At 43.7% G+C, this 14,711-nt stretch overlaps 1 protein-coding gene across 2 annotated transcripts in view; it reads right to left on the bottom strand.

Annotated features, from left to right (window-relative positions):
• Positions 1 to 14,711, bottom strand: part of ANKRD11 (ankyrin repeat domain containing 11) — a 171,693-nt gene that overhangs the window by 55,277 nt on the left and 101,705 nt on the right. For both annotated transcript variants that reach the window (XM_063141247.1, XM_063141248.1), the window contains exons 3-4: positions 13,838 to 13,982; positions 3,436 to 3,574 (exon numbers count right to left, since the gene is read on the bottom strand). In XM_063141247.1, the coding sequence (XP_062997317.1) occupies positions 3,436 to 3,574; positions 13,838 to 13,924 (226 nt within the window). In that variant the 5' untranslated portion in view covers positions 13,925 to 13,982. The remainder of the gene's footprint in view (positions 1 to 3,435; positions 3,575 to 13,837; positions 13,983 to 14,711) is intronic.

Below are 14,711 nucleotides of genomic sequence, written 5' to 3'. Positions count from 1 at the left end.
GAGAAAGGATTTCTGAAATATGTTCTTGGCCTCCGCTTTCTTGTTCCATTCTGTCTTGGATGCAGCATACATAATTATATGCAGAATACGTTTGCACAAAATGGGGAAAAAATAGGCCAATATATCTAGCACATTTTGGAGGCTCCTGGGGGCAGCACGGGGAGAGCGAAGTGAGACGTGTGGTGTGGGGGCGGTCAGGAGAGGGAAGTCTCGGGCAGGCAATGCACCGTTCCCTCACAACACAGAGTACTCTAACAGATATCCCAAACAGATCACACCAGTTCAGGAATTCTATGCACCTGGCCCACTAAAAAGGTACACTCTGAACAACTAATTTAAACACAACGCCTACTCCCGAGCTTGCAACACACATTTCAGAAGAGTAAGAAACTAAAGAACTGCTAGTAGTGAATCTGCCTATATGGTCAGGCTCTAGGAGCATGGTTTTTGTACTACAATTAATAGAAAAACTACAACAGGTCTAACATGAGCTGGAACACTGCATGCTCTACTTCCTGTGCATGTTATGCTAAGAAGCATTTAGGTGGGGGGAAATGCCTCTGTTTAGCATTCCAAGCACTTGCGTTTAAAACACATCACACTGAGGATGCAAATAATGCAGCTCAATAATAAAGCTGCTTATTTCTCCCTCTCAGCATACCAGACCTTCCTGCAGGTCCTTCAAGCACAAATTAAGAAGTGAGAGGGATTCTAAGAGCTTTTCCAGTGAACAGCACCGTTGCCTACTAGAAAATGTTCTGAAGTTTGCTGCAGTTTATCACATGAGTGGAGATGGGAGCAAGTACTGTAGTAATACAGACAGAGGAAATAGTGACTGGGTTCACACAACACAATAACCCATACTCAACCCTTGAGTGTGTGTTGTTGTTGTTGTTGTTATAGCCAAAGCTCTCTGGGCAGTTTACATAAGATTAAATCAATTAAAACTGATATACAAAAATTTAAACCAAAGAACATGCAGTATATACAAGAACATACATCTAAAATAACTATAAACAACTATCTTGTTGTGTGAACCCAGTGTGGGCTGTCCTTGAACCATATGTTGTTGAAACATGGGTTATTGTTTTGTCTCAACCCAGCTGCAATAACAGATCAAGGTTAACCATGAACAGCCCACAGTTCACAACCCAACAACAAACCATGGGTTCACTTCATGAGTTGTTTGTGGTTAACATACCATGGTTTCTTAGTACAGCTGGGTTCAGACAATACGACACCCACAATTCAATGACAACCCATACTCAACCCTTGAGTGCAGGTTATCATGTTGTCTGAACCCAGTCACTGTGTTACTTTCATATCAAGGAGACAATGAGACATGGTCCACCTTTGGTCCACAAGTGCAAACAACGGCAGGAGGGATTGTTCCTGTGGTTTGCACTGGGCTCTGGAAGCCCTGACGCAACTGCAGGGATGATCCCTGCCCCAACTCCTATTCCAAACTTCCCTTATACTCCTCACTCCCAGGAAACAAACACAAAAGAAGAGTTCCCCCAATATTGGCAAGCAGCACAAAAGAATGAACGGAAGAAGCCTCCTGTACTACACTGTTTGGGAAGGCAGGGTGATGGCGGTTCTCTTCCTCCAACCAATCATGACATTCAGGGCAACTTGCCTCCCTAAAGATGGCAACCTTACATTGTGAGTTCCGATCATTTGTCACATTCACATAGAAACAGCAAACTAGTTTACAACTGATGAATCATGCCCCTGATTTCTAATGTAATCTGTGGGACAGGTTTAGCTACTTTGGCTGCTGTACTCAACAAAAGTAGGAACCAATGATGACTTCCCAGTGTAACAGTAAAAACAGATTAAGTGACTGACACATGTGACAATTTACAGACACAACTTAATGTGTTTCCCACCATTTATCTAAGGCATACCTCAGCTCATAAAAGGATAAAGGGAAAGATGGCAGGGGGACTGTATTGTGGTCAAATGACATAATGTCCTCTATTGCTTCCATCCCAGCTGCCTCTTGAATGACTCTAGTGTGGGAGAGCCCACAACCTCCCTAGGTAACTAAAGACATAACCTTCTAAAGACATAACATCCCAAGAGCTTTTTAAAACAAAGACACTGGAACGGAACATGGTGCCTTGTATCTCTGAAGTGTGTAGTGCCAACTAACTATAGAATCCTCTACCAATTTGCTAAACATGAGACTGAAAGGCCACAACTAGTATGGGCTTCCCAACAGTAGGCAGCAGAACCTGGCTGGAGAAAAGAAAGAGTGGGGTTATTTCCAGCTCTTCCTAACTTTTGTAGCAGCCCTAATAATGGCTGTTGTCTTGTACAGGCCAGAACACAAGACAACACCGTAAATCAGTAAGTTCGTTCCCTTGCTCTCTTCCTCTGGTAAGAGCCAGCACACACCTTACACACAAACAGGGCCCTTCAACCGCAATCAGCAAAAACAAAACTCATAGAAAGAAAGACTTTGAAATATGCCACGACTACAAATATCTATCAAGAAGCAATATTTGCACCAATCAGTCCTCTTGTAAACTGCCAGCCGCGGCCCGCAAAACAAACAGTCACCACCTTTTCAACTATATATAACATTCAACAACCACCATGCTGATATCTCTGGCACACATTGGGTGCTTGCATGAGTTGGACAAAGGTAACCAATGGTTGCTTCTTGGGAGCAAAGTCCAACTGTATGTTGGAGAATTTCACTTCCCCATCCCCTTAGGGACCTCTGTACTCTTTATATCAATGTTACTTTAGTCAGTGAGACATGGCACAGAGACGCAAGTGTAAATTGATGTTGCCAGCAATAACTTGCATTCCAAGGGCTCAAAGAATAGAGCATGCAACTCTACTGAACAAGTGCCACAAAGCTTGCTGGGGAGAAAGATGCCATATGCAATGTGCCAAGTGAACATTTTAACAGGTCACCCAGCAAAGCTGTTTTAAAGGTAGTTAAAACAAGAAATGACACGCATGAAGCCAAAAGCCTATCTGTCTATCCTTATTAATTTATGGGTGCGTGTTTTTGAAAAATTTTCATGTTGCCCTTCAATATAAACATTCTCAGCATGGCTTATACAATAAAAACAAACAAACATAAAATTAACAAAATTAAAAAACATAAAACAGTAGATAAAACTATCAGTGATATAATGAAAGGGAAACCAAAAAGAACTTTCCTTGGAAACAAAAAAATAAGCAAAGTAGGTGCCAAGCAAGCCTTCCTAGGGAGAGAATACCTTAGAGTCCCAGCACTGTGTAGGCTCTCTCCCCAGTCACACACAACCCGTCTCAGTTACTATCATCATTATCTGATGATTATCACAGGCAGGCGGATGTGGAAGCAGCCATTCCTTTAGCGCTTCGGACTTCCTTCAACACCACTCAACCTAGAGGCAGCTTCTAAGCAACAGGGTGTCTCCACTTCCTTACCTGTATCCGAATCTTTCTGATCTCCATTTGTTCCAACAGTGAAAGGCAATTTCCGTTTCGTAGCTCTCTCCTTCACCTCTTTGCCGCCATCACTCCGGTCCAATTTTGGAGTCTTGGTTAGAGAAACTTTATCTTTATCCTAGAAAGGAAACAGTAAAGTAAGGGTTTTTCACAAAGTACCTAATGTTTGCATCTGGCAAGGCTAGTTTTGCTAGGCAAATTTACTGTGCCAGAGGCTGTTCCATAGAACTTACCAAACTGATCAAGGCAGCAGCACCTGGCAAAGCAACACCATACCATCGGGTGCAATTCGAACCACATTTATCATCAAAAATTTAAATTAGTGCATTCTGTTTTGGGGATACACAGAATATAAAAATCAATGTTGTTATCACTTAGCTATTTTTCTTCATAAAAATTCTGAAGATTTATTGGCTCTTTTTCCACATCTCCTGAAAATGTATTTGGAAATTACAGAGAGCAAACACAACTTTCAATGAATAAAAGTGAAATCTCTTCCTCCAAAATGGCAGATTTTCCTTGTGGCACATAACACTGTGAGCTCAAGCTATTAGAATATTCTGGCAGCTTCCCAGCCGGTTGCAAAGCTTCCCAGACGTTTATAGGATCACCACTCCAGCCAGAAAAAATGTACTCAAAGCATATGTTCTGTCCACATAAGCATGTAATCTTGTCCCTTCTGTGTGCAGGGAAGGAGGAGAGCAGGGGGAGAATACAACAACATTATGCTGCTGGCTCCCTGCCTAACCGCATCCCCCTTCCCTAAATATTTCAGACTCTCCACTGTCACTGTGGGATCCCAGTAAACAACAATGGCAAATCCCAAGGCTGTTTCTGGCTCTACGTCTGGGTGGGAAGGAGGCTGCTATTTTAGAAGACCTCAGAAAGGGAGGATACCATTTCTAAAATCCCAGTCTGTTAGAAGCATCTGCTACGATCTTAAGCAGCTAGATGGCTGAGTCCAGTAACTTGGAGCCTTTTATGGAAAACCTCCGACACAAACACAGAAAGGGAAATACTGGTTGTCAGAGACTTCATGAGCACTTTAACAGTAAGCGGCATCGCAGATCTCTCCATTCCAGAACGAAATGCTTCAAAGGAAGCCCTGAAACTGGTGGGTGGCTCCCTGCATCACTTGCCTGGAAGACTCAAAGGGCTGAGGATACCATGAACATGAGGCAGACTGACCATCCCAACACGTGACAGCTGCCAGGGGGAGTATATTTGCTTATTTCAAAGTGATCTCTTGTCAAAGTTACTTCTTGCAGGAACGCTGACTTAACGACTGATGCATAGGCTTTTAGCATCAGGCCATAACTTCAATGGGCAAGGACATTTGCAAGCACACCCACACACACACCCCAACATAACTATGATTAGTCCACAAGAGAGGAGCACATCAGGGGCTGCCTAAACAAATCAATTCCAACTCAGTTCTGGAACTTACTTTGGCAGCTTAACATATAAAGTGCTTTATGAATCTTGGGTGCATGCTTCAGAGACTGTTTTTGACACTACCAAGGTTCTTTACAACGCTACTCTCATAGCAATCAAACAAGAACTTAGCAGGAAGGCACTTGTCCCAGCCCTAGGGGCAAAATCTCTCCTCTCAAGGGGAGAGGCATCAGCACTCAGCCCTGGATTTCAGCCCTAGAAATTGCTTGATGCAAGCCCTGAGCAGGTCCTGAACCCGTGTGTGTGCCTGCACAGATACCACAAAGAATGTGTGCCTGCATGTGTTTCTGCAACTCTGTTTTATTCCAAACGCACTTACTCTCCTTGCCAGGGCAAAAGGAGTACAGTTTACTTTTACTCTTATGTAAACGTGTGTAATATTGTCAACATTTTAGCCAACCTAACCTCTTCCTTGCAAGAATGTGTCACGGAAATAGGAAACTAATTACTCTAGTTCATGCAAGACCATTGCTAGAAACCCACATAACTCCCTACAAACAGAAATCCCCTTCTTGGCTGGGGGAGTGAGAGAAACCACAAAGCTGCCTCACTCATAAGGTTGTGGCAGGTGGCTCAGCAGGCCAGGAGTCATAAGACCATGCCGTCACCATGCCTACAGTGTTCCTTCCTCTTTCTTGGTTCCTCTCCGGTATGAGTTCTGTATGTGGATTAAGAAATGTGTTTACTTCCATTGAGCCACTCTTTTCTTGTTCCCCCAACAGTTTAGCCACCCTAAATGAAAGCATCAAAAGTACAGGACACGGAATAACAGGCTCAAGTTAAAGGAAGCCAGATTCCAGCTGGACATCGGGGAAAACTTCCTGACTGTTAGAGCAATGGAACCAGTTACATAGGGAGGTTGTGGGTTCTCCCACACTAGAGGCCTTCAAGAGGCAGCTGGACAACCATCAGTCAGGGATGCTTTAGGGTGGATTCCTGCATTGAGCAGGGGGTTGGACTCGATGGCCTTTTAGGCCCCTTCCAACTCTGCTATTCTAGGATTCTACATTCCAATCATCAAGCCTCTCCAAATAGGTTCTAAACTAGTAAACCAGGAATCTTATGGCATTAGTCCAGTTTTCTTTCAGTACTCAAATATTCTTAGCAGTGCTGTGCACAGTGCTCCTGTTTTCTGCAACAAGTGCAACTCTGCTTTTGTGGGCAGAGCCAGGAATTAAGCATCATTCAGACAGAGGGGCATGTTATTAACATTTGAAAGTAGATAAAGAAGAGCTTTTTTTATTCGAGGTAGGTTTTTTTTCTCATTGATGAAACAACAGCTGGGTCTACACAACATGACAACCCACACTGCACTGACTGCCTATTTGCTACTGAGCCATGTGTTACTCTCACATAAAGTCCTAAACAAAGAGCTTTGGCTATTGGGTGGTATAAAAATGTAATAAACAAACAAACAAACAAACAACTAGGAACCAGGATACCTAGCAGACCGCCTTCCTTTATACATATCCAGTGGACCTTTAAGATCAGCAGAGGAGGTCTTGCTGGTCATTCTGAAATGGATGGAATTTCGCCATGAAGTACCCAGATAGTGAGCCTTCTCTGTAGGGGCACCCACCAACCGGAAATTCTCCCTCATGTAGTTCAAGAGGCAGAAATGTGGCATCATTTAAACGCCTCCTGAAGACACACTTGCTCACCCAAGCTTCCCCTGGGCCTTAAGTAAATGTAAAAGTCTTTCCCCACATGTTGATGAAGAACAATCTTGAATTCACAGCATCAGTCAGTTGCTTATTTCCCAAAATGTGTCACTCGTCAAGGAAAGATGCTGCCTCTTCAAAAATGCTCAGAAATCCCATTTCTATCACAGGGAATTATTATCGTGCTCACAATACAATCCTGGGAACAGAGGTTGCAAGATTTTATACTTTCAGAGCATGGCAAGAGAATGCAGACAGCTTATTAAAGTACATAAGCATGTGTGCGTATTCCAAGATGAAAGCCAGAGTCCCAGTTAAACCCTTGAAACTGGGATTTCCTAAACAATAACACACTTATGCAAAGAGTTCCATGCTGAGAATCTCAGAACGGCAGCAACAAGGGGTCAATTGTGCCAAATATACACACACAAAATACAATTCGTGCATTGTTTGCTATTTAAAAACAGATTTCATGGGTGAAAATTCTTGGTGCTCTCTGTCTCTCATGAAGAGAACTCTACTGAATCCTTTCTGCAACCACGGCTGCCTATATCTTCTGCTTTCCACTTTTTGCTCATAATTTTAAGGAACAGTTATAAGCTGTCAAAACAACTTTAATCATGCTTATTTCAAAATGATGCCAACAGCAAGGTAGTCTCCACATTTAATTCCTGGCAAACTTAGCTTTATTACATCAGATCTCTCTCTCTTTCTCTCTCTCTCTCTTGATTTTTAACTGCTGCTGGTTCATATTTATAATTTGTTGCTCTTGATTTCTCTCCACCCTCAGCTCGAGAGACTGGGGAAAGAACGGGCTGGAGAGTAACGCGACCAGACCTTCTGTTTCTCCGCGTCACCGCTCTAGGCCAGGGCAACTCTATGCCCCTATGAAGGCAAATCCGAGGCAGCTGGACAGCCACCTGTCAGGGATGCTTTAGGGTGGATTCCTGCATCGAGCAGGGGGTTGGACTCGATGGCCTTGTAGGCCCCATCCAACTCTGCTATTCTATGATTCTATGATTTATTGAGAACCTCCTTGAGTGCAGAAAGGTGTAGATAGAAATTGTTATTTTAAATAAATAACTATATGGGAATTAACTGGCTACAGACAAACTTGCAATACTACAAACAAGAAGGACCTTGGAATTGTTGTAGATCGCAAGCTGAATATGAGCCAACAGTGCGATATGGCTGCAAGAAAGGCAAATGCTATTTTGGTTCGGCTGCATTAATAGAAGTATAGCTTCCAAATCGCGTGAGGTACTGGTTCCTCTCTATTGAGCCCTGGTTAGGCCTCATCTAGAGTATTGCATCCAGTTCTGGCCACCACACTTCAAGAAGGACACAGACAAGGTGGAGCATGTTCAGAGGAGGGCAACCAGGATGATCAGGGGTCTGGAAACAAAGCCCTATGAAGAGAGACTGAAAGAACTGGGCACGTTTAGCCTGGAGAAGAGAAGATTGAGGGGAGACAGGATAGCACTCTTCAAATACTTAAAAAGTTGTCACACAGAGGACGGCCAGGATCTCTTCTCAATCATCCCAGAGTGCAGGACACGGAATAACGGGCTCAAGTTACAGGAAGTCAGATTCCAGCTGGTCATCAGGAAAAACTTCCTCACTGTTTGAGCAGTATGACAATGGAACCAGTTACCTAGGGAGGTTGTGGGCTCTCCCACACTAGAGGCATTCAAGAGGCAGCTGGACAACCATCTGTCAGGGATGCTCTAGGGTAGATTCCTGCATTGAGCAGGGAGTTGGACTCGATGGCCTTTTAGGCCCCTTCCAACTCTACTATTCTATGATTCTAGGCTTAGTGTAAGAGCTCTATGTGGGCTGTTTTTAAGGATGGTTCAGAAGCTTCAGCTGGTGCAGAATGCAGCTGCCTGGTTGCTTGCAGGAGCTAGATGTTCACATAATACTAATTCTGTATCCGCTAGACTGGGGAATCCCAAGATGGTAAACACATACGTCTGGGGAGGGCTATTGCCTTCATATAAATACAGTTTCATGCCCTGCTTATGGGATTTCCAGAGGCATCTGAGAGCCAGTGTGGTGTAGTGGTTGGAGCAGAGGTCCCCAAACCTTTTGGGGTGGTGGACACATTTGGAACATTGCGTGTGTGTTAAGGCACTCTCAGAAAATAATGCCTTCGGCGCAGGGGTTGCTCATTCAGAAAATGAAGGGCAAGGCCAATTACAAGACAGCCATTTCACAAAAGGCAAACTGGCGAGACTAAAGAAAAGTAGCCTGCCCAGGACTTAAGTATAAGGCAAAGGTGGTGTCTAAGCTCCAAAATACCAAGCTACTCTTTTGAATCCATGGTGGAGACCCCACGGTTAGAGTGTTAGACTAAGAACAGGGAGGCCTGGGTTCAAATCCCCAGTTAGCCATGGAACTCAAAGGGTGGCCATGGCCATTCAACATCTCTCAGTCTAACTTACATCACACAGGATTGTTGTGAGGATAAAAGGTGGAAGGAACCATTTATGCTACTCTGAACTCCTTAGAGGAATGGAATGAATTTCTCCGTATGGCCACAGAGGGAAGGAGGATAGAGAGACTTTGGTCTGACCCAGCAAGACTCTTGGGTTCAGTGGCAGCAGTGGATGATACAGCAGAACTGGAGTTACCAGTGCGTCCATGACTGCAACACAATTCTAACTCTCTTTGGATTTTTAACTTCTCAGTTACACTTTAGAGCTGAAAAAAGGTGCACATTCCAGTATGCTGCAGAAAGCTTAAAAATCCTAAATCCTAGCTATGTTTCAACAAGGATAGTTCCACAATAACACTTTGGACGACAACTACTGAAGATAAGTTAAAAGGAAACAGATTCAACACCTGGAGAAATGTACAGCACAGCTGCAGAGACACATTCTCTCCCACCTCTACTGATAACACAGTTGCAGTATGCCAAATATCAGAGGCGTTTGCACCTCCAACTTCACAACCGAAACCCCATTTAGAATTTTAAAAGTAAGCATTCTAAAATCAACTTTGGCTGAAATACGTACATCACATTAGAGGCTCATGAAAATCCTTGTCCATACATGTTATATAAAAGTGTTCACCGGCCCCTGAAAGCGCTGGATTCTGCATGTGTTGAGGTAACATGCAATCTCACACTGCTTGGTTCAAATATAATGCTAACCTCTAGCTTATTTAAACCATGGTTTGTTTCTCTACCCAGGGTTTGTGTAGCAGATGATAAAATGAACCATCATTTCTTTTCTCAGTTCCTGGGTTGTTTCCGTTCTTTTTCACCTGCTCCATTTCCTGTACCCCAACTGCCTTTGCAGCACCGCAGCGCTGGCATTTTAAAAGGTTGGTTTTTTGAGGGGGGGGCAGTTTTGCCTGCTGCCTCTGTGGCCTGGCAAAAACAACCCATGATCAACCCACAATTCTGTTTGCAGCAACAGTCACCCACAGTTTAAACAACCCTCAGTTCATAACCCAAAAACAAACCATGGGTTCTCTTCCTGGGTTGTTTGTGTTAATAAACCATAGTTAACCTATAGTTCCAGGTACGCACATAGCAACAACCCATGATTCAACAAGCCATGCTTAAACCATGGTTTGTCATTACGTGAGAATCAGGTCACTGTCCCTAACCCTACAGCAGTACGGTTGGGACTAACATGTGGGACAACTGTGTAAACATTTAGGTATTCCACTTCTCTGGGATCTGAAGATTGCACAGAAAGTACCATGCAACCCAGCTATTCCACATGAGAAGCCTTGGACTGCAGGGCATGAAGGCTCCCAATACCTGTGGTTCTGCTATACTTTCTTCCCCTCCTGTTTCCTTCTCTAGAGAAGTTTAAACTGCAAACTCCTCATGGCACCACCCCTTAACTCCATAATACAAAGAAAGATTTCCACGTCTGAGATTATTTACTCTAATGAAGCAGGGTGAAAAGGCAGCATGAAGAGAAGCTGTGCAGAAAAAAACAGCTCCTTCTGCTGACTTGATATGGTTGTGTAAACCGCCTAGAGAGCTTTGGCTATTGGGTGGAATAGAAATGTAATAAATGAAGTGAAATGAAAATGCACGTAACAATTAGGCCTTGATAAACAAGCCAGGTTCTGTAAAACACAAACCAAAATTCAAAAAGCCCCGGCAACATTTTGCTGCACAGGCAGAAGCTTCCAACTTGGCTGGCGGTGACATTCTGCAGCTGAGCGCGCGCACACAAGGACAAGTGAATTTAAGAGGGGATTTTAATAGTGTTTCAGCCAATAATAAATGTAGCCTGAACATCCTAATCCATTTCGATCAGAGCTGGTGTCCCACAATGCAGCCAGGGTCAGCTGTGTCCTAAGAACTGCTCACTCTGCAAGGACGACACAAGCACTTTGACTTTAACACTGCAACCCCAGTCACTGCTTTCAGGCAAATTCTTGGAATAGACTCCACAGCAGAGTGAATTCTAAACAGGCTCCTCCTGAGACAACGAACCTGAGACATCTGAAGGCCTGCAGCAGAGCCTTTGGGAAGTGTTGACAAACACAAGATGAATTAAAAGCTGTGCTCCCATAAGTGCACACAGAGCAATCCCTGGAAGCAAAGGTCTAATGACCAACTGCCTTTCTCCTTAGTCATTGTTTCAGCTCAGAGGACTTAAGTTTAACTAGAAAGAAATGATAGGTTGGTGCAATCTCCTTCAGCCAATTAACTCGCATCTCAAGACTGGTCCCGTGTGAACGAGAGACTGCACATTTCTTTACAAGAGGGGAAGATCAGGGATAAGCACAGGAGATCTCTTCTTCTATTCTTCCTCAACCTTGTCAAAACTGCACTGCTCTACACAGAGGGAAGGCAGATGTGAACACATATTGGCAATCGTTCCTAGTATTCCTAGCCCCTAAAAATCTGCATGTCAGAGCTGCTTCATACAAGATGTTTTTAACTACATGGATACTGAGGAAAATGGGCACACACATGAAGACTGCACAAATGTCTATTTTATCATCTGTATAGGAATAACTGGCAGCAGGCCCCAACCATTAGGCACACTGTAATTTTCACATACATCCATGAAGGGGGAAAAGTCACATGTAAAGCACCCTCACAAACAATGCTTTGTGGTTCATAGTATCATACACTCATATTAAACATCTGTGAGTAGAAGCAATGAAACACAGACTGATATTGCACACACATTGCTCTCGTCACACTTTATTTACTTTGATATATCCTTCTTTATCTTTGGAAGACTCAAAGCAGCTAACAATGAAAACATCAAAACACTATGACCCAGTTAGCATATGACAGTTAAGCCAGAATCGCCAAGAATTCTGGCTTACCGTGAACGAGCAACCGTGCTGGTGCACACTGCTCAATCACTCCTGCTTGACTCCTCCTGCTAGAGGGAGTGGCTAAACAAACCGATGATGGAAATCCTCGTGACTTATTGCTATCAAGCCAGAATCATAAGCCAAGAGCAAACCCTGTCCTGTCTTATTATTCTGGCTTGTTGGGAAAACAACAAGCCAGAGATGAAACACTAAACAAACCACAGGCAGAGGCTTCCTGGTTCTATTTAGTCATTCCCACTGGCAGAAGGAACCAAGCAAGAGCTATCAAGCAGCGTGCACCAGTATGCTTGCTCGTTCAGACTCAGCCAAAATTCTCAGCATTTCTCACTTACTGGGAGTTACGAATGGACCCAATAAATGAAACAAGACAAGAAATCAAAGCACACAGCAGAACAGAAACAATCAAGTATAGTCATAGAATCACAGAACCATAGAAACATAGAATAGTAGAGTTGGAAGGGGCCTATAAGGTCATCAAGTCCAACCCCCTGCTCATTGCAGGAATCCACCCTAGAGCACACCAGTCTATACTTTCTTTACATAAAACACTGCACACCAAACTGATAGTTTCCCTTTGCAATTTTCTGCAATCAGAATTTGTAGATTTCAGCTTTATTTGACATATAATGGCATTGGGCATGTTGGCATTTTTTTTTTTATGCCAATCAGCATGAAGCAACATTCTGCAGCTTTGTCTCAATTTCCAGTCTTCCTTTTGCTACATTTGGCAACCATCCCTGCAAACATATATACTGCAATCTAGCACTTTTCCCTCTCAGACATCCTCAATCTCAAAGAATAAAAGTGGATATCAAGGGATGAAATAATTACCCTTCCCCCCCTGTCTCCACACCTCCCGTTGTGTCTGTCACCCTGCCCTGCCACTCTCTGTAGGTTTGCATGGGGAACTCTGAAACGGGGAGTCTGCTGTGCACATGTTAAGCATCCTATGCAATCAGGGATCCAGATTGCACAAGGAGCCTACCAGTGTAGACCTTCCTACTAAAGTGTGAAAGGGGCAGGAGCACTGCTCCACTGCATCGCTTATATGATCAAAATCACGTAGTGGTTGATTTCCCAAATAGGACTAAGATTACAGACAATGATGAATTCACCAGTGATGCAAACTTATCCAAGCAAGAGGTAAGAAACGCAAAGCAGTTAACTGAGATTCTGTTCAGAACTAGAAGTGGGATGGAAGAGAAACTATAATGGTGTACCTCTTCTATGAGCCTCGTGTGGCGCAGAGCGGTAAAGCAGCAGTTTCTGCAGCCGAAACTCTCCCCACCGCCTGAGTTCGATCCCAGCGGAAGCTGGTTTCAGGCAGCCGGCTCGGGTCGACTCAGCCTTCCATCCTCCCAAGGTCGGTAAAATGAGTGCCCAGCTAGCTGGGGGAAAGGTAATAATGGCCGGGGAAGGCAACGGCAAACCACCCCGCTATAAGGCCTGCCAAGAAAACGTCAGCGAAACCTGGCGTCCCTCCAAGAGTCAGCAATGACTCAGTGCTTGCACGAGAGGTTCCTTTCCTTTTTTTCTTCTATGTTACTCTGTTCTTGCCTTCTCACTATCAACCACGCTATGGACCATGATGGAAGCTATCAGTGGAGAAATCCATCCATTTAGATGCCCCACTGCCTGCATATCAAAACCTCACAGAGTACGAACCAGTACTCCCTGGCTTTGCAAAAGAACCTCCCTGGTATCAGTAAGAAATCTATGCCAGTAAGCTGCTCTATACCAAGAAAAATTGTTGTTTGCTACAATCCTATGTCTTGCGATTTCTTTGGCAAAGAATATCTTTTAAAATGTCAAAGTGAAACAGAGGACAATCTATGAAAAAAGTACAACACAGAAGTATGAGATCATAGGTCTGTGGAGTCACCATCTCCCTCTAAAATGGGAGCATTTACTGAACTAAGGTGAATATAAGAGGGGCACAGTACCTTTTTCCCAGTTTGTTTCTCCACCATGTCGTTGCTGAGAGAGAAGTCTTCCGATTGTGGTGTTTTAGAACACCCACCCTTGGGCATCGTTCTGCCTTCCTTACTTGGCCTTCATTTATGCTGCCATCGCTTCATCATCAACTGTCTGTAATAAGAAAGGAAACACACATATATTCAACTAGGATCTCACAAATATGGTTTTAAAAAAAGGTAGCATAATTGCTGTTTTGAAAAAGCGAGGGTGCTGCGCTATCATCCTCAGAGCACAGTCCTCATAGCAAAACTGAAGTGCAAACTCCCAAAGTGGGATGAAAACATAGCTAGGCCCAGATGCTGGTTGAAAAAGAATCTGGAACTAACACATTTCCACTCTGTGCATAACAAAGGCAGGGAACTGGCCCCAAAAATTATATTGTGGGGAATACTTTCTTGCAGGAGTTTTTGTAGACAGTAGACTCTCATGGACAACTATTAGGTTCTCTAGAGTGACCTAGGTTGTTTAATAAACACTGCCTATGTGTATACGTACGCACACATCCACACACTTCGGCCTCGGTCTGGTGTCTTATGTGTATGGCTGATGCAATTAAATTGAATCCTCCTGATGCTTTTGAAACTATCACAGAAAGCAATTTGTGGTGAACTGCAATGTGCCTCTAAGAAATAGGCCTCTTATACAGAAGCAAGCAGAGATGGTAAAGGCAACGTCTAATGTTCTCTACAGTTTATCAAGTGGTGTTCCCCATTCAACTCAGTGCTGCCTTTGCACAACAGTCTAGGTGAATAAAGCTTTGTAGTCCATGCCAGGAGTTGCTTACAGGGTTGGAAAGGCAACTGCTATCTACAATATGAAGTAATGGTAGTAAGAGTTGTA

This window comes from Elgaria multicarinata, chromosome 14 (assembly GCF_023053635.1).
Source record: "Elgaria multicarinata webbii isolate HBS135686 ecotype San Diego chromosome 14, rElgMul1.1.pri, whole genome shotgun sequence".
Classification (NCBI taxonomy): domain Eukaryota; kingdom Metazoa; phylum Chordata; class Lepidosauria; order Squamata; family Anguidae; genus Elgaria; species Elgaria multicarinata.
Note: the sequence above shows the minus strand (reverse complement) of the source record. Positions and strands in the feature narration are given on the sequence as shown.